Source organism: Euleptes europaea, chromosome 3 (assembly GCF_029931775.1).
Source record: "Euleptes europaea isolate rEulEur1 chromosome 3, rEulEur1.hap1, whole genome shotgun sequence".
In the NCBI taxonomy this organism is placed as follows: domain Eukaryota; kingdom Metazoa; phylum Chordata; class Lepidosauria; order Squamata; family Sphaerodactylidae; genus Euleptes; species Euleptes europaea.
The window spans coordinates 33,286,274-33,309,400 of NC_079314.1; the positions used below are offsets into that span (position 1 = coordinate 33,286,274).

Consider the following 23,127-nt stretch of genomic DNA (forward strand, 5'->3'; position numbering starts at 1 on the left):
CTTGCCTTCTGGTGACCTTCTTTTGCGTTTGGGGGGGCCCAGGAAAACAAATTGAAATGTGGAAGAGAATACAAGCAAGCAAAAGGTCATGATGTGAAAATGTAAGAAAAAAAGAAGCAAAAAAATTATAAATAGGATTTCTGTGCAGTGCAGGAGATGATCCTGCATTACCTTTTAGGATTGTCTCCTAAATGCATCTTTATAAAAACTTAACTTGCTGTCTCAGCAAGGTAAATTATATTTAAAAAGCAACACCTGAATATCCAGCAGTGTTCAAGGAACTCTTTCTTTTCTCTTTTTTTCTTTCCTTTTTCTTTCTTTTCTTTTTTTTCTAAATCATGGATACCTCAACAAGAGAGAAATGTGAGGTGAGGGGATCTGGAACTTCTGTTTCTGATTTTTTTAAAAGAAAATCATTGTGGTTTTACCTGAAGATCAAGTGGAGTGAGTTTGACTAAAATAAGTAAAAAAATTTTTGCACATGCTTTGTTACAAGAAAAGTTCACTACAAGTGCTGCATCTAGCAAAACAAAAGTACTGTCAGCAGTTCAGCTTTTAAAGAACAACTAACTTTACGTTTTCAGGGGGCTGCACGTACAGCTGTCCAGAAACATCACCCTGGTGTGGGAAATCTGGGGTGGGGTTGGGGACACAAGATGACCTTTTTAACAAGGGGACGAAAAGAGGGAGTTCCGGAGCCTCGTTCTCCTGTCTCGCCACTGTAAAAGACTGACCACTTTTTAAATTCACGAACTGCTATTTAACTGCATCGTTTCCTATTTATTGTCTCAACTGCGAAAATTCCACGTCGGACCAGACTTGACGTTTGCGGGTTTCTCCACTCCAGAGAAGAAAAAAGCCGGCTTCCACACGCAACCGTCGCTTGTTCTTGGAAATGTTTCAGAGTATCACCAGCAGCCCACTTGCAAGCAAGGCCCTGTCTTGCTTTTTGTATGCTCATTTTTTTTCCTTTGTAGAGGAAATAAAAAAAAATAAAAAGCTAATCATGTGACCATAAATGGGGGAAGGGAGTGGGGGGCTCTCTGGTCTTCCTGGATTATTAACTTTTGCTCCTGGCCCACTCTGACCACATTGCTGTGTGATTCTCTCAGTTGGTTAAATTGAGCCAGAACTCTGAAGCTCTACCAATGAACTGTTTAAAAAAAAAGAGACACTTTTTGTATTAAAATTGCTTGCAGTAATAATAAAAAGACCCTGGCCTCTTATTGTCTGCTTTTGTATCAACGTGAGTTATCCTTTTTTGTTTTTGTCCATAAAGTTAAAAAAAAAAAACACCCTGGCATGGCTTGGATTGTTTGTTCTAAAAATCGACACCCAAAATCTGATGTAACAAGAGCCTCCCCAGGAAAGTTCACCATGTCTGCCTCCAGGGGTGTCTGAGAAGTCTGACCAATGCTAAGAGATGGATTACAGCCACTCCTGGGATTTTGCACATGGGGTGGGGGGAATGCTGGCCTATTATTGTGGCAGCTGGAGCTCTTTGGCCCAAAGATATCATTCTGCCCAAAACTGTATGCAGAAGGGCCATGCCCATCCACCTATTGTTTCAAAAAATATTAAGCATCCACCTTGAGGGTGAGCTCTGTCATTCCGGAGTGCCAGTTAGTCCTAATAAAGGGATTACTTTAAATGTGGTGGAAAGGGCCATCAAGTTGCAGCTGACTTCTGGCGCCCCTGTAGGGTTTTAATCATAGACTTGGAAGGGACTACCAGGGTCATCTAGTCCAACCCCCCTGCACAATGCAGGAAATTCACAACTACCTCCCCCCACACAAACACACCCCCAGTGACCCCTACTCCATGCACAGAAGATGGCCAAGGTGCCCTCCCTCTCACGATCTGCCTAAGTTCATAGAATCAGCATTGCTGACAGATGGCCATCTAGCCTCTGCTTCAAAACCTCCCGGGCAGGAGCACTTACCACCTCCCAAGGAAGTCTGTTCCACTGAGGAACCGCTGTAACTGTCAGAAAATTTTCAAGGCAAGAGATTAACAGGTGGTTTGCCATTCCCTGCCTCTGCATAGCGACCCTGATCTTCCTTGTTGGACTCCCATCCAAGTACTAGCCCAAAGCCAACCCCACTTAGCTTCCCAGATATGACTACATTGGGCTAGCCAGGTGTCCCGTTCTTTCTATTTTAGAGGCTGGGTGCACTCAAGCAGTGCGAGTCCTTATGCCAGAATTCAAAGGCAAGGGCATTGTCGCTTCTGTATAAAATATTAACAAGGGAGGAGATTTTGCCCTCATTAATAATACTTTGTTGTGTGTTAAGGGCCGTCAAGTCGCTTCCGACTCATGGCGACTGTACTCTTACAGTCCCATCTTGTCCAGTGGAACAAAATATCCCATAATTGGTTTCAACTAAATTGTAAAAAAACTTGTCAAAGTGTTCCAAACAGCAGACTCACTACGGCTGCGTGGATCCTACGCGCCTTGAAGAAGATGCACTTGCTTCCGAGTCAGCCTGTTAGCCTTAGCCAATCAAACGACAGCTCTTTGGAATCTTCGCTTTCCAGCTCCGTGTTTCCAAAACTAATGCAATATTTCTTATGATAAAGGTTCGGCCAACGCCCTGATTTGATAATAACCTGGGCAAACACCCCAATTTGGCAAGACTCCGGTTTTATCTTGTTTCGTAGGCTTCCTCAGAATGTATTTTCCACATTATCCGACCGCAATCTTGCAGTAGAAAAGCCCTGATGCGTACTGAATAATTCCTTAACCAGGGTTGCATAACTTTTTGTTTAGTACGCTCCAGTTGCTTGTATTACCTGGAGGTTGGCAACCCTAGCCTCGACAGAGCACAAGCGACCGCAACTCTCCTGCGTTGGCCTCTGCCCCAAGGAGCTAGTCCGGCCGATGCAGCGCCCTCACCCTCCTCGGAGACGGCCGGGGAGAGGAGAGGGTCAGCTGGGTCCTCTGCACAGTAGCAGACTGGGTCTAAAAATATTGGTTGCCAGGAGACAAAGGGGGCCCACCCACCTGGTTGGCCACTGTGTGGACAGACTGCCGGACTTGATGGGCCTTGGTCTGATCCAGCAGGGCTTTTCTTATGTTCTTATGTTTAACTATAAGGCTATCATTTAATTTTCAGAAAGGATAAATAAAATTTTCAAATAATAAGTGGAAAAAAGGTACAATTAATTTTTTTATGAAATAAATGTATATACTTTTAGTAATTACAGTGTACATATACTGTACATAATACTGGCAGTATACAGTAGACACTGCCAGTAATATGTACAGTATATGTACACTGTAATTAATTATATATATATATACATATATTTTGTAAAAAAAATTAATTGTACCTGTTTTCCACTTATTATTTTTCTAAAATTTTATTTATTTCGTGCTTGCACAGGGGACCTTTACCTTTATACAGTAGACACTAAATGTAAATACAGATTGTTATAATTGAATTTTCAAATTATTTTTTAAACCCATTATATTTTCTTTCTTTTTTTATATATTTTTTTTAAATTTTCTTATTAAGTCACATTCAATTTCAATATTGCCATCTTCAGAGTTACATAAAAGAAAACCATTTAAAACTAATCAGCCTAATCAGTATTGACTTTTCTGACTTCCCCTCTCCCCTCCTCTATCTAATTAATAACTATGTAATCCCCTCTGTATTTTGGTCCTTGTAGGTTATCCGGGCTGTGTGACCGTGGTCTTGGGATTTTCTTTCCTGACGTTTCGCTGGCGAAACGTCAGGAAAGAAAATCCCAAGACCACGGTCACACAGCCCGGATAACCTACAAGGACCAATGAACTCTGCCCGTGAAAGCCTTCGACCCTCTGTATTTGTTTTCTAATTCATTCTAATTCATTATTTCTATAAACTACATCTAATCATCCTGTAGACTTTAATTCTTGAAGACGTCATCCTTCAACATTGATCAGTTGAGTTACATGGTTCCCAACCTTTCTTTAACCAGGGACCACTAGGGCTTTTTTGTTCGGTGCAGGGACCCCAAGGTTCAAAATAAAAATTCCGAGAATTTGAAAATAAAATTTAATCATAACTGTTAGTTAAGCATTAAACTTAGAATAATATCTGAATATCTATTTTTACAATAGAGAGCTTTTAATTGAAAATATTAATTTATTATGGGTGTATAACTTTTGTTTCGCGGACCTTAATTGAGTTCTCGCGGAGCCCTGGGGGTCCGGGAACCAACGCATTAAACCATAGCCTTCAACATTTCCCCAATGACATTTCCAAGCTACTCAAAGGTCACCCACGTTTTAAGCAGACTGTCTAATGCTTCGGGGCGGGGCCCTTCGTCGGAGGCCGTCGGGGCCCACTGGCCACCGGGCCAGCTGGCACCCTGGCCTCTGCACATGCTCGGCGGCGCGAAGAAAGGGCCGAGCCCCGCCCGTCGCCGCCCCGCGCGCACGTGCTCCCGCCTGCCCCCCCCCCCCCGCGCCTCTTAAAGGGCCGCCCCGACGGCGGCGGCGCGCCGGGCGCGATGCGGCTGCCGCCGCTGCTCTTCTGGCTGCCGCCGCTGCTGCTGCTGCTGGCGGCGGGGGAGCGCCCGGCGGCCGGCCGCCTCGCCTCCTGCCCGCGCCAGCCGCCCCCCCGACGGCTGAGCGGCCGCGAGCGGCGGGAGATGCAGCGGGAGATCCTGGCCCTGCTGGGCTTGCCCGGCAGGTCCGGCGGCCGCCCCCCTCCGCCGCCGCCCCCCTCCGCCGCCCCCCTCTTCATGCTGGACTTGTACCGGGCCGTGGCCAGCCACGACGAGGACGACGGCCCCGCCTGGCCGCCCCGCCGGAGGGCGCTCGACGGCGCCGACACCGTCATGAGCTTCGTCAACGTGGGTGAGTCTCAGGCTGGCGGCCGCCGCCTCGCCCGCTCGCCGCGCTTCTCCTCCTGCGAGGGGGCCGGCAGCGCTTCTGCCTGGACGGCGCGCCCGGGTTTTCGGCCCCGGGGCCGGCTGCGCGGCATCCCCGGGGAAAGGGAGCTCTCCATCCCCGGGGAAAGGGAGCCCTCCAACGTTTTAGGAGGCTCGTGAACACGTGAAGCTGCCTTAGACCGAACCAGACCCCCAATTCATCGAAGAAGTTAGTCTTGTCTACTCAGACGGGCAGCGGCTCTCCAGGGTCTCAGGCAGGGGTCTTTCACATCGCCTACTCGCCTGGTCCCTTGAACTGGAGATGCTGGGGATTGAACCTGGGACCTTCTGCGTGCCAAGCGCACGAACACATGAAGCTGCCTTCTACTGAACCAGGCCCGTGGTCCATCAAAGTCAGTATTGTCTACTCAGACCGGCAGCGGCTCTCCAGGGTCTCAGGCAGAGGTCTTTCACATTGCCTACTCGCCTGGTCCCTTGAACTGGAGATGCCGGGGATTGAGCCTGGGACCTTCTGCGTGCCAAGCAGATGCTCTACCACTACGGCCCTTCCCAAGAGGCTCAAGAGAGGACAGCCAGGGCAAGGCAGCAGGCCCTGGCTGTGGGTCGGGTGGGGGTGACCCAGGGCCAGGAGGGCAAGAGTTTGGCTGCAGAGGGCAAGGGACCGAGCTAGGATCAGTCCTCAGTGCCCTCCAGGGCCTGCTGATACCTTTGGAATGCTCTCTCCTGCCCTTTCCCTTCTCTTACAGCTCTCCCTTCACCTCCTTTGATTTTACTTATTTAACTGTATGTAGCTTGCTAGCCCAGGCTAGCAGGATCTAGTCAACTCTTGAAAGCTCAGCTGGGTCACCCCTGGTTAACACTTGGATGGGAGACCAGCAAGGAAGTCCAGGGTTGCTGTGCAGAGGCAGGCCGTGGCAAACTACCTTTGCACCTCTCTTGCCTTGAAACCCGCCTGAGGGGTTGCCATCTTGGGGAGGGGTCGTGGCTCAGTGGGAGAGCATCTGCTTGGCATGCAGAAGGTCCCAGGTCCAATCCCTGGCATCTCCAGTTAAAAGGACTAGGCAGCAGGTGATGTGAAAGACCTCAGCCTGATACCCTGGAGAGCTGATTCCAAGTCTTAGACAGTAATGACCTTAATGGATCAAGGGCCTGATTCAGTATGAGGCAGCTTTATGTATTCATAAGTTGGTTGTGACTTGATGACATTTAATTTATTTATTTATAGTCCACCTTTCTCACAGAGACTCAAGGTAGATTATGACATACAGAAAGGCAGAAAAGCGTAGCCGTTGAATGAACAGTGTAATAATACAAATACAAAACTGAATAACAATTTTATCCTTTCTGCTTTCCTTGCTTCTCTGTAATGTTGTGAACCTGCCCGGTGGCTGGCAGATATAATTTATTGTGGGGGCAAAGACTGAATTGGGGGGACATAGCTCCCTTGGCCCTTGCCGCCAAGAGGAAAGAAGAAAGGCTGATGCCGGGATGCTCCCTGCTGCTCAAGACATGCCCCAGGAGTGGACTGAATGAATGCTTTGCCACCTGCAGCCAGCATCCTGGTTGCTGTGCCATGCCAGTGGGCATGGGCGGCTGGGCAAGCACCTAGTGCAAAGCTGCAGGCAGGAGATCTCGGGCTCCTCTGTCTGTTTCCCCCAACAGGTAGGAACGGAGCGTCGGAGCAAAACCAGAATGGTGCTGGAATCTAGTTGAGCTGGTTCCTGGGCCTCTGAAGTGCTGACGGACTGAAACTCTTAATGTGAGCTGCTTTCAAAGCACTCATCCCTCAATCCCCATCGCTTGAATTCTGGCAATTTCTCACCAGGCTAAGTCAGTCGCTGTTGCCTTTGGTGCCGGAGGCAGAAAACCCCGAGTGGTGTGCTTTCTTCCTCCTCACCAAGTAATTAGCATAGCCCACTGGGAAGTTAGCATCCAAGTGAACAGGAGTGGCCTACAGCTGCCAGTTCTTGCGTGGCACCCCTGCCCCAACTAAGGTGGCTGGCGAAGACTGCCTGCTAGTGGGGTCTGCCCCGCCCTGTAGGGAGAGGGGCAGTGGCTCAGTGGTAGGTCGCAGGTTCAATCTCAGTATCACCAGTTGAAGGTGAGGATGCAGGTGTCCCTGACCTGGATAGCTCCAGGCTAGCCTGCTCTCGTCAGACCTCAGAAGCAAAGCAGGGTCAGCCCTGGTTAGAATTTGGATGGGCGACCTCCAAGGAATACCAGGGTCATGACGCGGAGGCAGGCAATGGCAAACCACCTCCAAACGTCTCTTGCGTTGCAAACCCTATGGAGTCGCCATAAGTCAGCTTTGACTTGACGGCACAAAAACAAAAGAAGGGGAATAAGCAGGTGGTATGGAGAAACCTCAGCCTGAAGACTCTGGAAAGCTGCTGCCAGTCTGAGTAGGCAACCCTTACCTTGATGGACTGATGATCTGGTTCAGTGTATGGCAGCTTCATGGGTTCATGTTTATTCAAAGGGGAGACCAAATGCCCATTGGAATGTGAGTGTGAGAGGTCTCCAAGGGACCAACGAGAGTCTGACTGGACGGCAGAGAGAGTGTTTCTTTCTGGGCTGCTGTGTGTGTGTGTGTGTGTTAAGTGCCGTCAAGTCGCTTCCGACTCATGGCGACCCTATGAATCAACGTCCTCCAAAACGTCCTATCTTTGACAGCCTTGCTCAGGTCTTGCAAACTGAGGGCCGTGGCTTCTTTTATAGAGTCAATCCATCTCTTGTTGGGTCTTCCTTTTTTCCTGCTGTCTTCCTCTTTTCCTAGCATTATTGTCTTTTCCAGTGACTCTTGTCTTCTCCTAATGTGACCAAAATACAAAAGCCTCAGTTTAGTCATTTTAGCTTCTAGGGACAGTTCAGGCTTGATTTTATCTATAAACCACTGATTTGTCTTTTTGGGCAGTCCACGGTATCTGTAACACTCTCCTCCAACACCACATTTCAAAGGAATATACTTTCTTCCTATCAGTGAGTGAGGCAGGCCCTTTTTAATTCGGGACATACCGAAGTCCGAACTCCCCCGCTTTGGATCCATGAAATTCGGCGCGAGATCTGGAGTTCGGGGGGAAATTTGGCCAGGTTTTTGAAGTGCTGGGTGCCGCCTGGGCACCACTTCAAACCGAGAGTCGGGAAGGGGGCGGGGGTCTTTAAAGAGCCCCCCCGCAGGCCTTCATGGGGCTTCCATGAAGGTGTGCGGGGGGCTGTTTAAACGGAAGGCGCAGATCTGTTTAAAGCACCCCCCCGCGCACCTTCAGGGAAGCCCCGTGAAGGCGCGCGGGGGGGGGAACAGATCTGCGCCTCCCAGCTGGAAGGCGCAGATCTGTTTAAAGAGCCCCCCGCGCGCCTTCAGGGAAGCCCCGTGAAGGCGCGCGGGGAGTGGCACATCCTTACACTTCAGAATCTTTTCTAGCTCCTTCATGGCTGCCCTTCCCAGTCTCAATCTCTTTCTGATTTCTTGGCTGCAGTCTCCCTTTTGGTTGATGTTGGAGCCAAGGAATAGAAAGTCTTCAACAATTTCAATTTCCTCATTGGCAACCTTAAAGTTGTGTAATTCTCCTGTAGTCATTACTTTTGTCTTCTTGATGTTCAGCTGTACAGTAGTTCTGCTTTGGCACTTTCTCTTTTGACTTTCAGCAGTAGCTGTAAGCATCAGTAATATTTGAAATGGCTTAATGGGTTTGTTCAATTTTGTATCATGTGTATTGTGCTCAGGTCCTTACCAAATACTAGGAAAATTAGGAAGGGTGTTTCATTAAAAGTTCCGCATTGGGCAGTGCATGAAAACCCCATGCTCAGAGTATGCTGCCATGTGCATCTACTCTCTCCTGCAAATAGCAGAGAAAGACTTAACACCACAGATTTGTAAGGTGTTGGGAGGGCATTTCCCTTTCTCCAGCAGACGCCTTGCCCTGGAGCTAAAGGGAAATCCAATAAAGCGCATATCTGAATCAGCTTTGATAGATATGAAAAGAACCTCCATGAAGCGGTAGGTGACATAATTGTGTGGGGGGGGGGGAGAGTGAAAAGGGAAATTGCACCCTCCCTCTGAGGTTCCCCTGTCTGTGGTTTTGCACAGAAGACAAAAGACACCAGCCCGGAGAAAGCAGGAAGAAAAGATGAGTGTGTGCTGTTCAGCCCCCTGAGCACCAGGGGACACACTGCCCAGCTCTGCTTTCTGCCTCAAGTGGGTTGCTTAGCTTTGCAGAGTGCCCCCCTGTGAAGGACTGTAATCTCCATCCTGTTCACCAAGTGTGGGAAACAGCAACATGAGTGTCAACTATTACTGAGAGGGTGGTTTTCCAGCCATAAGCATGCCAATTGGATCACACTTCCGGGGGATTCTGCAAATGACGTCGCTTGCTCACAACGGCCATTTATGCATGGTCAATTTTGATGCTCAAAGCTCTTTTTTTAAATGCGACTTTAAAAATGCCTATTCACGGTCCCGATGCAAAAGGAGAAATTCCACACAACACCACTCGCCTGCTCCTTCATTCCTGTTTGCATAGCCATTAGCATGTGCATAGCTAACACGCTTCGCAGTTCAGCGTGAAAAATTCAAAAAAATATGTGGGGCAATTCAGCCTGGAACGCTACTAATTACCATGCATAAATGGCCAATAACACATGCTTGCAGAGCATTTAGTGCAACTCTGAAGTGGATAGGGAGCTGGTTGGAGAACCGCACTCAAAGATGTCACTCAAAAAATGTCAATGGCATTTCATCTGAATGGAAGGAGGGGTCCAGTGGGGTGCCACGGGGCTCAGTTCTAGGCCTGGTACTTTTCAATATTTTTATAAATTATCTGGATGAGGAGAGGGTCAATGAAAGCACTTGGGATTGCTTTCCTTACTTTGTTTGGATCATCTTATGCTTGTGAGATTTGAATTATATCAAATCTGACACCAGAAACAGGCTAACAGATGACCTGAGTGCTGCATGTGTTGCTCTCAAACTTACAAAGTATGAGCCAAGGGTAGACAAATTATCAGCATGCACACAACAGCAAAAATCACATTAATTGTTCAAAAAATTTGACTATGTCCTCAAAGATGTCACAAAAATTGTGAATTACATCATGGCTCTTGCTCTGAATTGTCGACAGTTTCAAGCACTTCTTGAGGAGGTTCAGGCACAGTATAATTGTTTACTTATATACAATAATGTCCAGTGGCTGAGCAGAGGACGAGTCCTGGAGAGATGCATGCCAAATGCAAACTTTTACCTTTCAATAAAATGTTGTTTGTATCACTGAAAGCTCTGTTACTGTGTTTTTCTTTTAACGCAAAATATGTGAATGTATGAGTTGTTTTTTCTAAACTAAAACCTCAGTATTCAGGTTAAATTGCCATATTGGCACTTGGCGATAAATAAGTGGGTTTTGGGTTGCAGTTTGGGCACTCGTCTCTAAAAGGTTCGCCATCACTGCTCTAGACTGATCCTGCATTGAGTAGGGGGTTGGACTAGATGGCCTTTATGGGACCTTCCCACCTCTGTTATTCTATGAGTACTAATATTATACAAATCAAACTTTGCAATCTGTCCATGTGTATTGCCTGCAGGGCAGGTTAACCTTTGGTGACCTCCCATTAGGGAGATGTCTTGAAGGCCTTTAGCATCAGAAAAATGCTGAGGACATTTTAGAAGCAAGATTCCCACAAGCTCCCTTAATTTTTGCAAGCAAAAGAGCAGCTGCACCAAGCTTGCCATCCCAACCACAAGAGTTGTGGAGACCCAGTGCCAAGAGGAAGCCGGGATTCTCTTCAGAGAGCTGCTGACTGGCCACTACAGCTATTTCTGGGAAACGCAGAGAGCTTCGGGGAGCCACCCAGTTTAATGGCTTACGGGTGACCAAGGAATGAGGGGGACAGGCAGCCTTGACCTCAGAAACTATTTTGTCTTCCAGGGGCACAGGGCTGGCTGCTGCTGGAAACAGAAACTGCACAGCAATCCTGGACTTCTCCCATTCAAGTACTAACCAGGACTGACCCTGCTTAGCTTCCCAAGCTCTGATGAGTTTTGGCCAGCCTGGGTGGCCGCTAAAGCCACTGATACTGATACAGAAGGGGTATTTCGCCACCAGTAGCTTCTCCAACGATGACAGAAGCTGCACCCACTGCGTTCTCATGCCCCCTGCCACCCTGGGAGAAGAGGGCGTGTGTTGAGCAGGAGAAGCTCCCAGGGCATTTTGCCTAAAGACTTCGCTGGCTTGCAGGCCTTTCCTCGGAGTCATTGTAGAAGACGAAATAGTTTCTGAGGTCAAGGGGGTTCCATTAGCCTCTCAAGAGTATCTTCCCTCCATGAATTTGTCAAGCCGTCAAACTCCGCATTTTTATGGCTGTGAATTCCATAAGTTAGCTATGCCAGGTCACCTGTCACCGTACCATCACCACCTATGCTATTCTGGCATGTTTCTGTCTCTTCCCTTTTTTGGTTGTTCAAATCAGGAGGCGTTGGTTTCAGGTCATATTTCTAATAAAAGCGGTATCCAGATGTTTTTTGACCCCCTCTCCCTTTTCCCTCTCCTTTTCCTCCTCTCCTTTTAGGGGAGGGGCCGTGGCTCAGTGGTAGAGCATCTGCTTGGCATGCAGAATGTCCCAGGTTCAATCCCCAGCATCTCCAGTTAAAGGGATCAGGCAAGTAGGTGATGTGAAAGACCTCTTTCTGCCTGAGACCCTGGCAAGCCGCTGCCAGTCTGAGTAGGCAATACTGACTTTGATGAATCCAGATCTGATTCAGTATAAGGCAGCTTCATGTGTTCATGTGTGTTCAAAGTTTGCATGCATGCACCTCTGGAGTTTCCAGGGCATGCAGGCAGAGCGACAGGGAGCCAAAGCCAGCTTTGGGGTGGGGAGTGTATCCTCCTTCTTGCTCTTGGCATCCTTGCAGAAAATTGGGTGGGGCTGCTTCCCTTCGGACTGTTTTAGCAAGCGAAACAGCTAGGGGCACCCTTGGTGGGAGAGTAGAGTGGGTGTCTGGGCAGGCAGGCAAGCAGGCAGTGTGGGTTGCCTCCTGTAGCCTGCCTTTAATTGCTATCTGGGGGCATTCGCCAAAGCTCCTGCTTCCTTCGGTTTTCTGGCTTGTTTGTGCAGCCAGAAGAGTGGCACAAAGCTTGGTGCATTTACCAGAAGATTGTGGTCTGCCACATTCAGTGGCAAAGCCTCTTGTCTACCCAGAATGGGGAAACTTGGCCTGTGGTTTTTCACATCATGGCATGCTGACTCCTAAACCCTTTAGGCTCCAAAGAAAAAATATTTCAATTACTTGTTGGTTTTTGTTTTGTTTTTTTGCTATCAAGTCACAGCCGACGTATGGCATGCTTTCATGGAGTTTTCAAGGCAAGAGATGTTCAGAGGTACTTTGCAATTGCCTGCCTCTGCCTAGCAACCCTGAGAGCCAGCGTGGTGTAGTGGTTAAGAGCGGTTGTTTGGAGCGGTGGATTCTGATCTGGAGAACCAGATTTGATTCCCCACTCCTCCAACATGAGCAGCGGAGGCTAATCTGGTGAACTGGATTTGTTTCCTCCACTCCTACATATGAAGCCAGCTAGGTTGACTTGGGCTTGTCACTCTCAGCCCCACTTACCTCACAGGGTATCTGTTGTGGGGAGGGGAAGGGAAGGTGGTTGTAAGCCGGTTTGATTCTTCCTTAAGTGAGAGAGAAAGTCGGCATATAAAAACCAACTCTTCTTCTTCTTCCTCGGTGGTGTCCCATTCAAATACCAACCAGGGCCGACCCTGGTTAGCTTCTGAGATCTGATGAGATTGGGCTAACCTGGGCTATCCAAGTCTGAGTTATTTCAATTACTAGGGGGCAGCATTATATATTTTGGAGCCCAGACCCACAGGGAAGCTCTAACACAGTTCTGGAATTTGTATACAGAGTGGGTATAGGGTGGCCAGTCTCCAGGTGGGGGTTGGCATTGTCCTGGAATTAAAAGTGATCTCCAGACTGCACAGATTGGTTCCCCCGGAAGAAAAGGCAGCTTCAGAGGACAGAATCCACAGCATCACTACTTGCTGAGCTCCTTCCCCTCCCCAAACGCCACCCTTCCCAGGCTCTTCCCCCAAATCTCCAGGAATTTCCTAAGCAAGAGTTGGCAACCTTAGATGGTATGCTGCAGTTGCTCAAAAATATACACACACACTGCAGTTCATGGCACTGGTTGCAGAATTCAACTTCCTGATAATCTCTGCTTGTTTTCTTTTTAAAGTGTAAGTTTCTAGCCCATATGGTTGCAAATATATGCTTCCCACAGTGTGGCCAATGCCCAGTGAAATCTCAGAAGCCAGATGGGTGGGGTGAATAAAATGTTCACTGGTCAAAGGAGAGAGGTGTGTTTCAGTGCCATATCCTTTCTCATGATTATCAGAAGCAGAATAAATCCTGCGAAGTAGTTCAAAATTATGCAGTTGTGTACCATGTTCTCAATTTAATCCAGGTCACAGAAGCCAGATGACCCCACTGCAGAATTCTGATTTTGACGACACAAAATTAGTGCCCAAGCCGTCGAGCCACACAAGAACGCTCATGTGTTGGCCAAGGTTGTGAAATGTGGCATTTTGTTCCTTCCAGTATTATCAGACAGAACAAGGAGTGCCCTAGGGTTGCCAAACTCCAGGTACTAGCTGGAGATCTTCTGCTATTACAACTGATCTCCAGCCTATAGAGATCAGTTCACTGGGAGAAAATAGCTGCTTTGGCAATTGAACTCTATGGTATTAAAGTCCCTCCCCTCCCCAAACCCCGCCCTCCTCAGGCCCCGCCCCAAAAACCTCCCGCCAGTGGCAAAGAAGGACCTGGCAACCCTAGTGGGCCCTGTTCTGTGTTATGGCTTGTAGCACAGAAAAGAGCAAGCCCCGTTCATGTCTTCTGAAGAGCGAACCCCCACTTTCAGTCAATCAAATAGTAGTCTCCAAGGTGGCAGATTCAGGAAACACCAGTGTTTCACCTCCACACACACCCTCAAATCCAAGGGCACTTGGAGCAGAATTCTTTCTGATGAGGGAGGAACTCCTTCTGTGACCGGGACTTGGTTATTCCTAGGATGGGAATGGGTGGGACCTCCCAGTGGGACCTCACTTGTCCCCCTCCCCCACCTTGGGAGGATAGATGGTTCCTCTATGACAGGGGTAGGGAACCTTTTTCCTGCCAAGGGCCATTCGCACATTTATAACGTCTTTCGGGGGCCATACCAGGTGTAGATCTCCCAGTGGGGGGGAAGAGGCTAGGGTTGCCAGGTCTCCAGCCACCACCTGGAGCGGTGGGCCCCAGTCGATTGGCAAGGGAGGAAGGAAAACAGAGAAAGAGGAAAAGGGAGGGAGGGAGAAAGAGAGAGAAAGGGAGAAAGAAATGGAGAGAGGGGGAGAAAGAAAAGGACGGAGGGAAAGAAAAAAAAGGACGGAGGGAGGCAAAGAAAGAGACAGAAAAAGAGGGAGGAAGAGAGGGAGAGAAAGGAGAAAGAGTGACAGAAAAAGAGGAAGAAAAGAGAGAAAAGCTTCCCACACACACACACCCGCGCATGCCAGCCTTCGCGACCGGGCCCCAGCCACCCCACCCCACCTCTCCCACCCACACACACACACCCGGCGGCGCACAGAGCACCAAGCAACTGGGCCCCAGTCTCCGTGCACTCCCCCCCAGAGTCCATAAAAGCCCCCCCCAAGCCCAATCGGCTCCCGCATGCATGCTCTGCCGCCGGGAGCCGCTGGCCTCTCCCCCCCCCCCCCCCGCTGCTCAACAGTCAACAGGCAGCGAGAGGGGCTTACAATGTGCCACAGCGTTCCTGCACGCCGCAGCTGTAGGGGGCAGCCTTGGAGGAAGAGTCACTCCCCCTCCCCTCTCGCCGACCAACAACCAACATTCAGTGAGAGGAGGTCCAAAGGGTGCTACAAGGGCGCGGTAAGCCGTGGCCCCAGGAACACCCTCAGGGAGGGCCGCCCTGCGCCCCGCCTCCGCGGCAGGGTTCCCAGAGCTCCCGAGGGCCACAAAAAATGTCCTCGGGGGCCGTATGCGGCCCCCGGGCCTGAGGTTCCCCACCCCTGCTCTATGACCACAGACTTCTGTCTTAAGAGCTGATGCTGGCGAAGAGGAATTGCTTGGTTAGCATGCGGATGTGCACAGAGTCCAGATCCCTCTATTGGGAGCGCCGAAATAAATACTGAAGATTTTGCAGATGTAACGACGCACATTCCTCGTTTCTTCCCTTTCCTCTGCAGACAAAGCTTTTAGTTAGATTTATTTTTGAGGCTCGGTTACTGATCGAATATTTTTTTTCTCTGCCTCTCTTTCAGATATATTTTAAGATCCCAAATTCTTTATGTGGTTCAGCACGCCACTATTTCCTTTTAATTTAGCGTCCCAAAAAGGCTTTGGGACCAAGATAATTACAGCAGAGGTGTAATTTATAGAACAGAATAGTCTGTGCGTCCACACAGATGCACACAGACACTTTAAAGTGCTACTAAAAATACTTTGGAAAATGGCAGGGAGGTGAAAGGCATCCTGTTCAGACCTGCAGAGATTTTGGGTCAGACTAGAAAGTTTGCACGCTGAATAAGCTGAAATTCTGAGTTAAGAGGAATAGGTAATGGTGGATGATTTTCTTCCACGTTCTGGACAATGTCTAATTGGACAAGCCTCCTCTGGGTTCTGACATTTACTTCGATATTTGATCAGGCTTTGGCCTTAATTTTTTTTAAAGCGGGCAGTCCTCATGGTGGAAGTGATGCATTTAAGAATTTGGTAGCATAAACAGTGGGTGAGGAACACTGAGTGTCAGGAAGAACGTGCTGCTGACTCATGGCAACCCCTTCCACAGGGTATTCCAGGCATGATGAGCAAGAGGTGGTTTGCCATTGCCTGAGAGCCAGCATGGTGTAGTGGTTAAGAGCGGTGGGCTTTAATCTGGAGAAACAGGTTTGATTCCCCACTCCTCCACATAAGTGGTGGACTCTAATCTGGTGAACTAGGTTGCTTTCCCCACTCCTACACATGAAGCCTGCTGGGTGACCTTGGGCTAGTCACAATTCTCTCCGAGCTCTCTCTGCCCTACTTACCTCACAAGGGGTCTGTTGTGGGGAGAGGAAGGGAAGGAGATTGTAAACCAGTTTGATTCTCCTTAAAAAAAAAAGATAGAGAAAGCTGGCATGTAAAAACCGACTCTTCTTCTTCCTCTGCATAGCAACCCCAATCTTCCTTGGTGGTCTCCCATCCAAGTACTGACTATGGCCAACCATCCACAGCTCCTAAGACCTGACGAACTTAAGCCAAACTGGGCTAATCAAACAGCTCCTGGGCATCAGCCTGAATCAGTTCATTAAATTAGTTTTCGCATTAATATCAATCGATGTATAAATATGTAAAAGCAAGCAAGATTTAAAAATATTTGTTGGCTCAAGTTGGGTTGGCATAAGATAATGCAAGCTATAACATTTTGCCAAACTCTTCCCAAGGAAGAAGGGAAAGGCAGCAGATTATTTTTAACACAATGTTGGGCAGGTGGAGCCCATGACTGTTGTAGCTTTCAACAGAACACACATTTCTCCTCTTGCTTCGAAGTCTAAGAGCATTTCTTTTGAGCCTGCTCCTTCGTCTTTCAGGGTGACCAGGACATTACCCCCATAGCTTTCCCAACCCACTCCTTCCTGCCTCCTTATTTACCAGTCCAGGCTGGCGGGGGAGAGGCTTACTCTTAGAGAGCCAGTGTAGTGGTTAGAGCGTTGGGCTAGGATCTTGGAAGATCCAGGTTCACTGCTGTGGAAGCTGAGTGACCTTGGCCCAGTCACACACTTTCAGCCTGACCTACCTTGTTGTGAGGATAAAAATGGAGGAGAGAGGATTGATATAAACTGCTTTGGCTCCCCATTAGGGAGAAAGATGGGGTATAAATTAAATAAATTAAATTAATTGGTCTCATCTTTGTGGAATATGGCCGGGCAGTCCCTCCCTGCAAGGACTCCCTGTGTAACTTTCTTAAAGGGGAAGGAAGAAGAAGGCTCTCTATGGGCTGAGATCATCGTATCCCAGGAGGTAGGCGACCTTTCAGAAGTGTTGTGCCAAGTCTTCTCTCGTTCAAGATTTTCTGTGCTGGTAAAAAAGTAAATGTTTTTAGAAATGCTTGAGAAGATTCATGTAAATTGATTAAAACACAGATCTTACCAGTATAGTAGGATCTGTTGCCTTTGTTTATCCTTGCCGAATTTTCCAGGGTCTGGAACATATTTAGATACTTTAAGCTGCACGTAAGTTTTTGAGCAGTCAGCTGTTCACCGGCTGTGAGAAGGACGGAGGACAGATTTCCTCCGTCCATCTGGCAGGTGTGGAAATGGGGAGGATCCTGCTAGTTAGCAGCTGCTGATTAACACCTCGCTGAATGCAGAAGATTAGCTGGAGGAGAGAGAAGACACACTTGGCAATTGGAAGCTTTCTCTCCCTTTCTTGTTAGTTGCTATATTTCTCTCTCTCACACACCACATTGTTAGCAGCTTTGGGTCCTCATTGACGAGAAAAGTGCAATACAAATGTATTAAATAAAAATAAATAATATACATTTCATGTGGGAAAATACCTGTTGGAAAATACCCATGTATGTTGGATCCAAATGCTGAAAGCACTGCAAATACACTTCATTTTCAAATGATTTTCACTGGTAGGGGCATATGTTGGAAAGCACTGTTAAGTCTCAACTAACTCATACGGAACGTGCTGTCAAGTCACAACTGACTTATAGCGACCCTTCATGGGGTTTCAAGGCAAGAGACATTCCGAGGTGGTTTGCTATTGCCTGCCTCTGCTCAGCAACCCTGGACTTCCTAGCTGGTCTCCTATCCAAGTCCTAGCCCAAAGCAGACTCTGATCAGCTTCCAAGATCAGACTAGAACAGGCTAGCCTCGGCTATCCAGGGCAGGGACATCTAAGAGCCCAAAATAGAGGCCCTGTGTTCTGTTTTGGTAGCTTCAATCATACCCCATAGATCCCTGGACTTTGATGCGCATCGTTCATAGTTGTTGGTTTTTAACTCAGTGAGTTGCGTTTTGAAATTGTGAAGACTTCAAAGACATGTCCCCTGAAAATGTGAGGAAATCCAAGTCATAGCTGTTGGAAGTTTTCAGATTTAATTAGAAAGGGGAAAAAAATCAGTGAAACACCTTCAAACCTATTCAGTTCCCATCAATGCTAACAGTGCAACCTGTTGACAGAGTCACATTCCAGGAACTGCAAGATTGATAATATGGAAAATACATTCTGAGGAAGCCTACGAAACAAGATAAAACCGGAGTCTTGTCAAATTGGGGCGTTTGCCCAGGTTATTACTAAATCAGGGCATTTGCCCGAGCCATTGTTATAAAGTATATTGCAATGGTATTACAACACGGAGCTGAAAAGCGAAGATTTCTAAGAGCTGTAGTCTGATTGGCTAAGGATAACCAGCTGACTCGGAAGCAAGTGCATCTTTTCCACGGCGCGTAGAATCCACGCAGCCGTAGTGAATTAACTGTTTTGAACACTTTTGAACACTTTGACAAGCTTTTCTTACAATATAGTTAAAACCTATTATGGGAAGTTTTGTTCCACTTGACAAAATGGGACTATAAGAGTATAATCCACCTTGGAGTATTTTTTGTGCGTTTTCATTATCCTGTAATTTTGTATAATGGTTTTTTCATAATATTGTTTGATTTACATTATAAGAATGTTTCTTACATAATTGTATGGCGGTTTACCTTGTATCTCGTGTATATATTAAGGTTCTTCCTTATAAGTAGTAAAGTGTATTTGAATTAGTGTATTGGTGGCTGCGTACTGAATAATTCCTTAACCGGTGTTGCATAACTTTTTGTTTAGTACGCTCCAGTTGCTTGAACCTCCAGGTTACAGCAGAAGATCTCCTGCTATTACAACTGATCTCCAGCCGATAAAAGATCAGTTCACCCCGAGAAAATGGCCGCTTTGGCAATTGGACTCTATGGCATTGAAGTCTCCCCTCCCAAACCCTGCCCTCCTCAGGCTCCGCCCCCCAAATAGCCCACCAATAGCGAAGAGGGACCTGGCAACCCTACTCTTGTCCTACTGCCTTCAACTCTTCCTAGCATTATTATATTTTCCAGTGAGTCTTGTCTTCTCCTGATGTGACCAAAAAGTACAATTATTGTTTCTTAATTACACCAATTAAAATAAAGATTTGCAGGAAACAGCCCGGAGGGATGTGTTTTCTCTCTCTCTTTACTAGCCAGCTTCATGACTTGCATTCTAGCCAGATTAAACAGCTGCTTTGTGGGCTGTCATCCCTCTCTTTGTGACCCCCCCCCACATACTAGGCAGAGCTGATTGCATTTTAAAAAATCATTGACCCAACTGTTGTGAGGCCTGTGCCGAAGTGGATTGGTGATGTAACAGGTACTAGCCAATAGGCATCCACGACAACTAGTTTTTTGCTGGTTTCAAACTGAATTATGCTGAAAGCCTGTGGAATCTTACTCTCCCCGCCACCCCCAAACAAAAAATGCTCACTGTTTCGAGGAAAGGCACCAAGCGATGCCACCAACCCACTTCCACTGCTTCTGGAATGCTGCCTCTGTCCGTCTTCACCCTGTGTTTCTCTTTATAAGGTCTGTCTTGTGGCAGCAGCGCAGCTGTCCAGCCCTTCTTGCCAGGCCAACACCGCTGATCAGGAAGTCCTTTCCGCATCCGCCCTGCGCTGACTGTTATGCCAGATTTTTTCCCCCCCCAAAAAAAAAAGTTGTGGTGAACTCAGTAGCTGGAAGGGATGACTTGTAAAAAAAGGCAGAGATGCATAATTAACGTTTCAGCATTCGGTTTTGGGGCCGGGCCCTCCGCGGCTCACTCCCCTTGTGTAAACATCCCGCCCGACCCGATGATCCCGGTTAACGAAACAGCATGGAAAATATGAGCCGTGTGCAAAGCCATTAAAGTACTAAATAACATTAAGAGCCTGCAACCATTTGGGTTTCATTATTGAAGCTCGCGGGCCTGTGGCTTTTCATCTGCGTTACTTTATTAGCAAGTGCTCTAGAAGAAGGCAGGCAATAGCCAGATTCTGAGCATCTCCGCCATGGCTGTAAGGTATATGAGATCACGTTTTCGGGGATCTGCTGGCTTTGATGATGCTGTTCAGGAAAGCCTCCCACGAGCACAAGTTTGCTCTCCAGTGGTTCCACCCAAGGGCTGTGGTGATGTCCTGGTTAGACCAGAGAAGACAGTATTTCTGTCAGCTCTTCTGCTTCATAGAGGTGGCATAAGTCTGCTCTGGAGATTTGAGATAGTGAAATAGGGTTGCCAGGTCCCTCTTTGCCACCAGCGGGAGGTTTTTGGGGCAGAGCCTGAGGAGGGTGGGGTTTGGGGAGGGACATCAATGCCATAGAGTCCAAAGGCCAAAGCGGCCATTTTCTCCAGGGGAACTGATCTCTATCGGCTGGAGATCAGTTGTAATAGCAGGGGATCTCCAGCTACTACCTAGAGGTTGGCGACCCAATCGTGAAGGAAGGGCTGGTGGGGGATGTTGGAGGTAGCCAGGTGGTTCTTCCCCCTTCATCTGCCCATGCTGCACTCTGGTGACTCTCTTTGTTCTTCTCAGTTTGATTTCAAGACATCCGGTCTCCCTAAGCCGGTGGTTTTCAAGCTTTTTCAGAAGCTTAATGAAGTTTCCTCAAAGAGAAAGCCAGTCATGATGAAGGAGCTCTATTGAATGACAGCTTTCTAACTGCTACCAATTTCACCACCACCCCCAAAAAATAAGCCTGGGGGGGAGGCATTGGATGCGTTCTGAGGCACACTTTGTCATGTAGCCTTGGGGAGGTCAAGTGATTTATCTAATCCATTGTAGGTTCAGAGCAGGTGTCTCAGAACCCTCTGCAGTTTTTATGGAAAGGGTAACCCTGAGGTAGAGAGTTTGAACACACACACACCTCTGTGAGGGGAGGCGCTGTGGCTCAGTGGCAGAGCATCTGCTTGGCATGCAGAAGGTCCCAGATTCAATCCCCAGCATCTCCAGTTAAAAGTACTAGGCAGGTAGTTGATGTGAAAGACCTCTATTTGAGACCTTGGAGGGCCGCTGCCAGTCTTAGACAATACTGACTTTGATGGACCAAGGGTCTCGTTCAGTATAAGGCAGCTTCATGTGTTCATGTGATAGCAGACTAAGCCCATGTCAGAAAAGTACTTCGTAAAACAGGGCAGCCAGACAGAAAGAGGTTTAAAACATTATGTATTGTCAGAGAGCCGCATCTGCTGTCTTAACTCTGTTGCGTCTGTGTTGTGTAATAAATCCTGGGGTAACTTTTGGGAAGGAGGGAACAGCATGGTACAGCCCGATCTCCTCAGATCTCAGAAGCTAAGCAGGGTCAGCCTTGATTAGTATTTGGATGGGAGACCACCAAGGAAGTCCAGGGTTGCTCTGCAGAGGAAGGCACTGGCAAACCACCTCTGTTAGTCTCTTGCCATGAAAACCTCATAAGGGGTCTCCATAAGTTGGCTGCGACTTGACGGCACTTTACACACACACACACACAACTTTTGGGAAGAAATAGTCTGAATTCTCCAGCACAGGACAAACGTGCCCAGACTTATTGCATTAGAATCTCCTTGCTGCCAGTTAGGAAGAACTCTGTCCTGGGGAGGGAGTTCTTTCATTATAGAGCCCCCCCCCAAAAAAAAGCTAAATAGCAACCTGATAGCACTCCTGTAATCCAGTACACAGATGTCAGCGTGGCGAGAACATGTGGGCTTGGTTTTCATTTGCCTTTGGGTTCTGCACAGGACTAATGAGCTTCCTTTACAGTCCCCAAGGTGGAAAATGTTCTTTGCACACCCGATGGACTTCTCAGGACTTCTGGCCTGGTGTCACTCGGCACGAAGGCAGAGCTGTTTGAAGGGTCAGAGCCGAACCTTTTAGAATGCTGATCAGTTTGGGCCATCTCTGCTTTAGAGTAAAGGTAAACTGCCGTCAAATAGCAACTGACTCATGGAAGCCCTATCATGGGGTTTTCAAGGCAAGAGAAGTCACTTACTCACTCCAGTTAGAGCGACCATCTTGGAGCTCTTTACAATCTGCTTGATTTTTTCCACCACCCTGAATACTCAAGTATCATCTGCAAACTTGGCTGCCATTCTGCTCACCCCACAGAAGACCACTGCTAACTTCCTTCCATGGCAAGAACTGTCCACTTGCTGTTCCTCACTCCTTCCTGTTGTGTTTAATTAGAAGAGCAGCCATTGAGTCACAACTGACTCATGGAGACCACATCCACAGGGTGTTCCAGGCAGGAGATGAGCAGAGGTGGTTTGCCATAGCCTTCCTCTACATAGCAACTCCTGTCTTCCTCGGTGGCCTCCCATCCAAGTACCAGCCGTGGCAAACCCTACTTAGCTCCCAAGCTCTGATAAGATTGGGCTAAAATGGACTATTTCGGCTGCTCCTGCTGTTTAACCACTTGGGACCCCAACTTCTTATTCCATGACTGCTGAGGGCAGAAACAGACCTGACAGAGATCATGTGCATATTCCCCATCTGTCTATAAAATGCTTGCCGTCTTTACCTCTCGGGCAGCATCCACAGGCTCATGCAGGGAAAGGAGAGGCATTTTAACATCAACTTTTGCCTGGTTTCACTAATCAGCTCCCCTGATCTGCTGTGGTTAGTGTTTTAAAGGATAAAAGAGGTGACCTTCAACAATTATTCTTTCCCCCCGCTCTGTAACATGCAATGAACCCGTTTTGGTTGAGTCAAGCCAAGTGGAGGTTGAAGGGTTAAGCTGCCTACCCTGTTCCTGCTCAGACAAAATGAAGATGCAGGCTGCACAAGGCAGCATTTCCCCCCTCTAAGCAGTTGGCACCCGTATTCTTCACTGGGGCTCCTTTGCTCATAGAGCAACCTCTCTCTCTCTCTCTCTCTCTCGCTCTGTGTGTGTGTGTGTGAATAACTGGATGACAAAAACTGAGAGGTTAAAAGTCTCTAGTTAGCTGTGTATGTGTTCTATATATTCTAATTGTTGGCTGGCAACTCCATCTGATACGTACACCCCTGCTGACATTATTAAGAATACTTCACGTTCTCATAGCACTTTCACTGGTCAAAGCACTTTGGGGATTATCATAGTAATAAAAGTGCAAACAGGAACGTGAAACACTGGCAGAATGCCAAATGCCTTTGCTGACTCCTTGAACCCAGCGTGACTTCTGCTTGGCGTCTGTCACTCTAGCTGTCAGGATGA

General features: G+C 47.9%; 1 protein-coding gene across 1 annotated transcript in view; it reads left to right on the plus strand.

The window, feature by feature from the left end:
- The first annotated feature begins 4,292 nt into the window (after positions 1–4,292).
- LOC130474743 (bone morphogenetic protein 8B-like) overlaps positions 4,293–23,127 on the plus strand; it is a 37,675-nt gene continuing 18,840 nt past the window's right edge. The window contains 2 exon segments of the mRNA XM_056846439.1: positions 4,293–4,583; positions 4,585–4,849. Of these exon segments, the coding sequence (XP_056702417.1) occupies positions 4,293–4,583; positions 4,585–4,849 (556 nt within the window).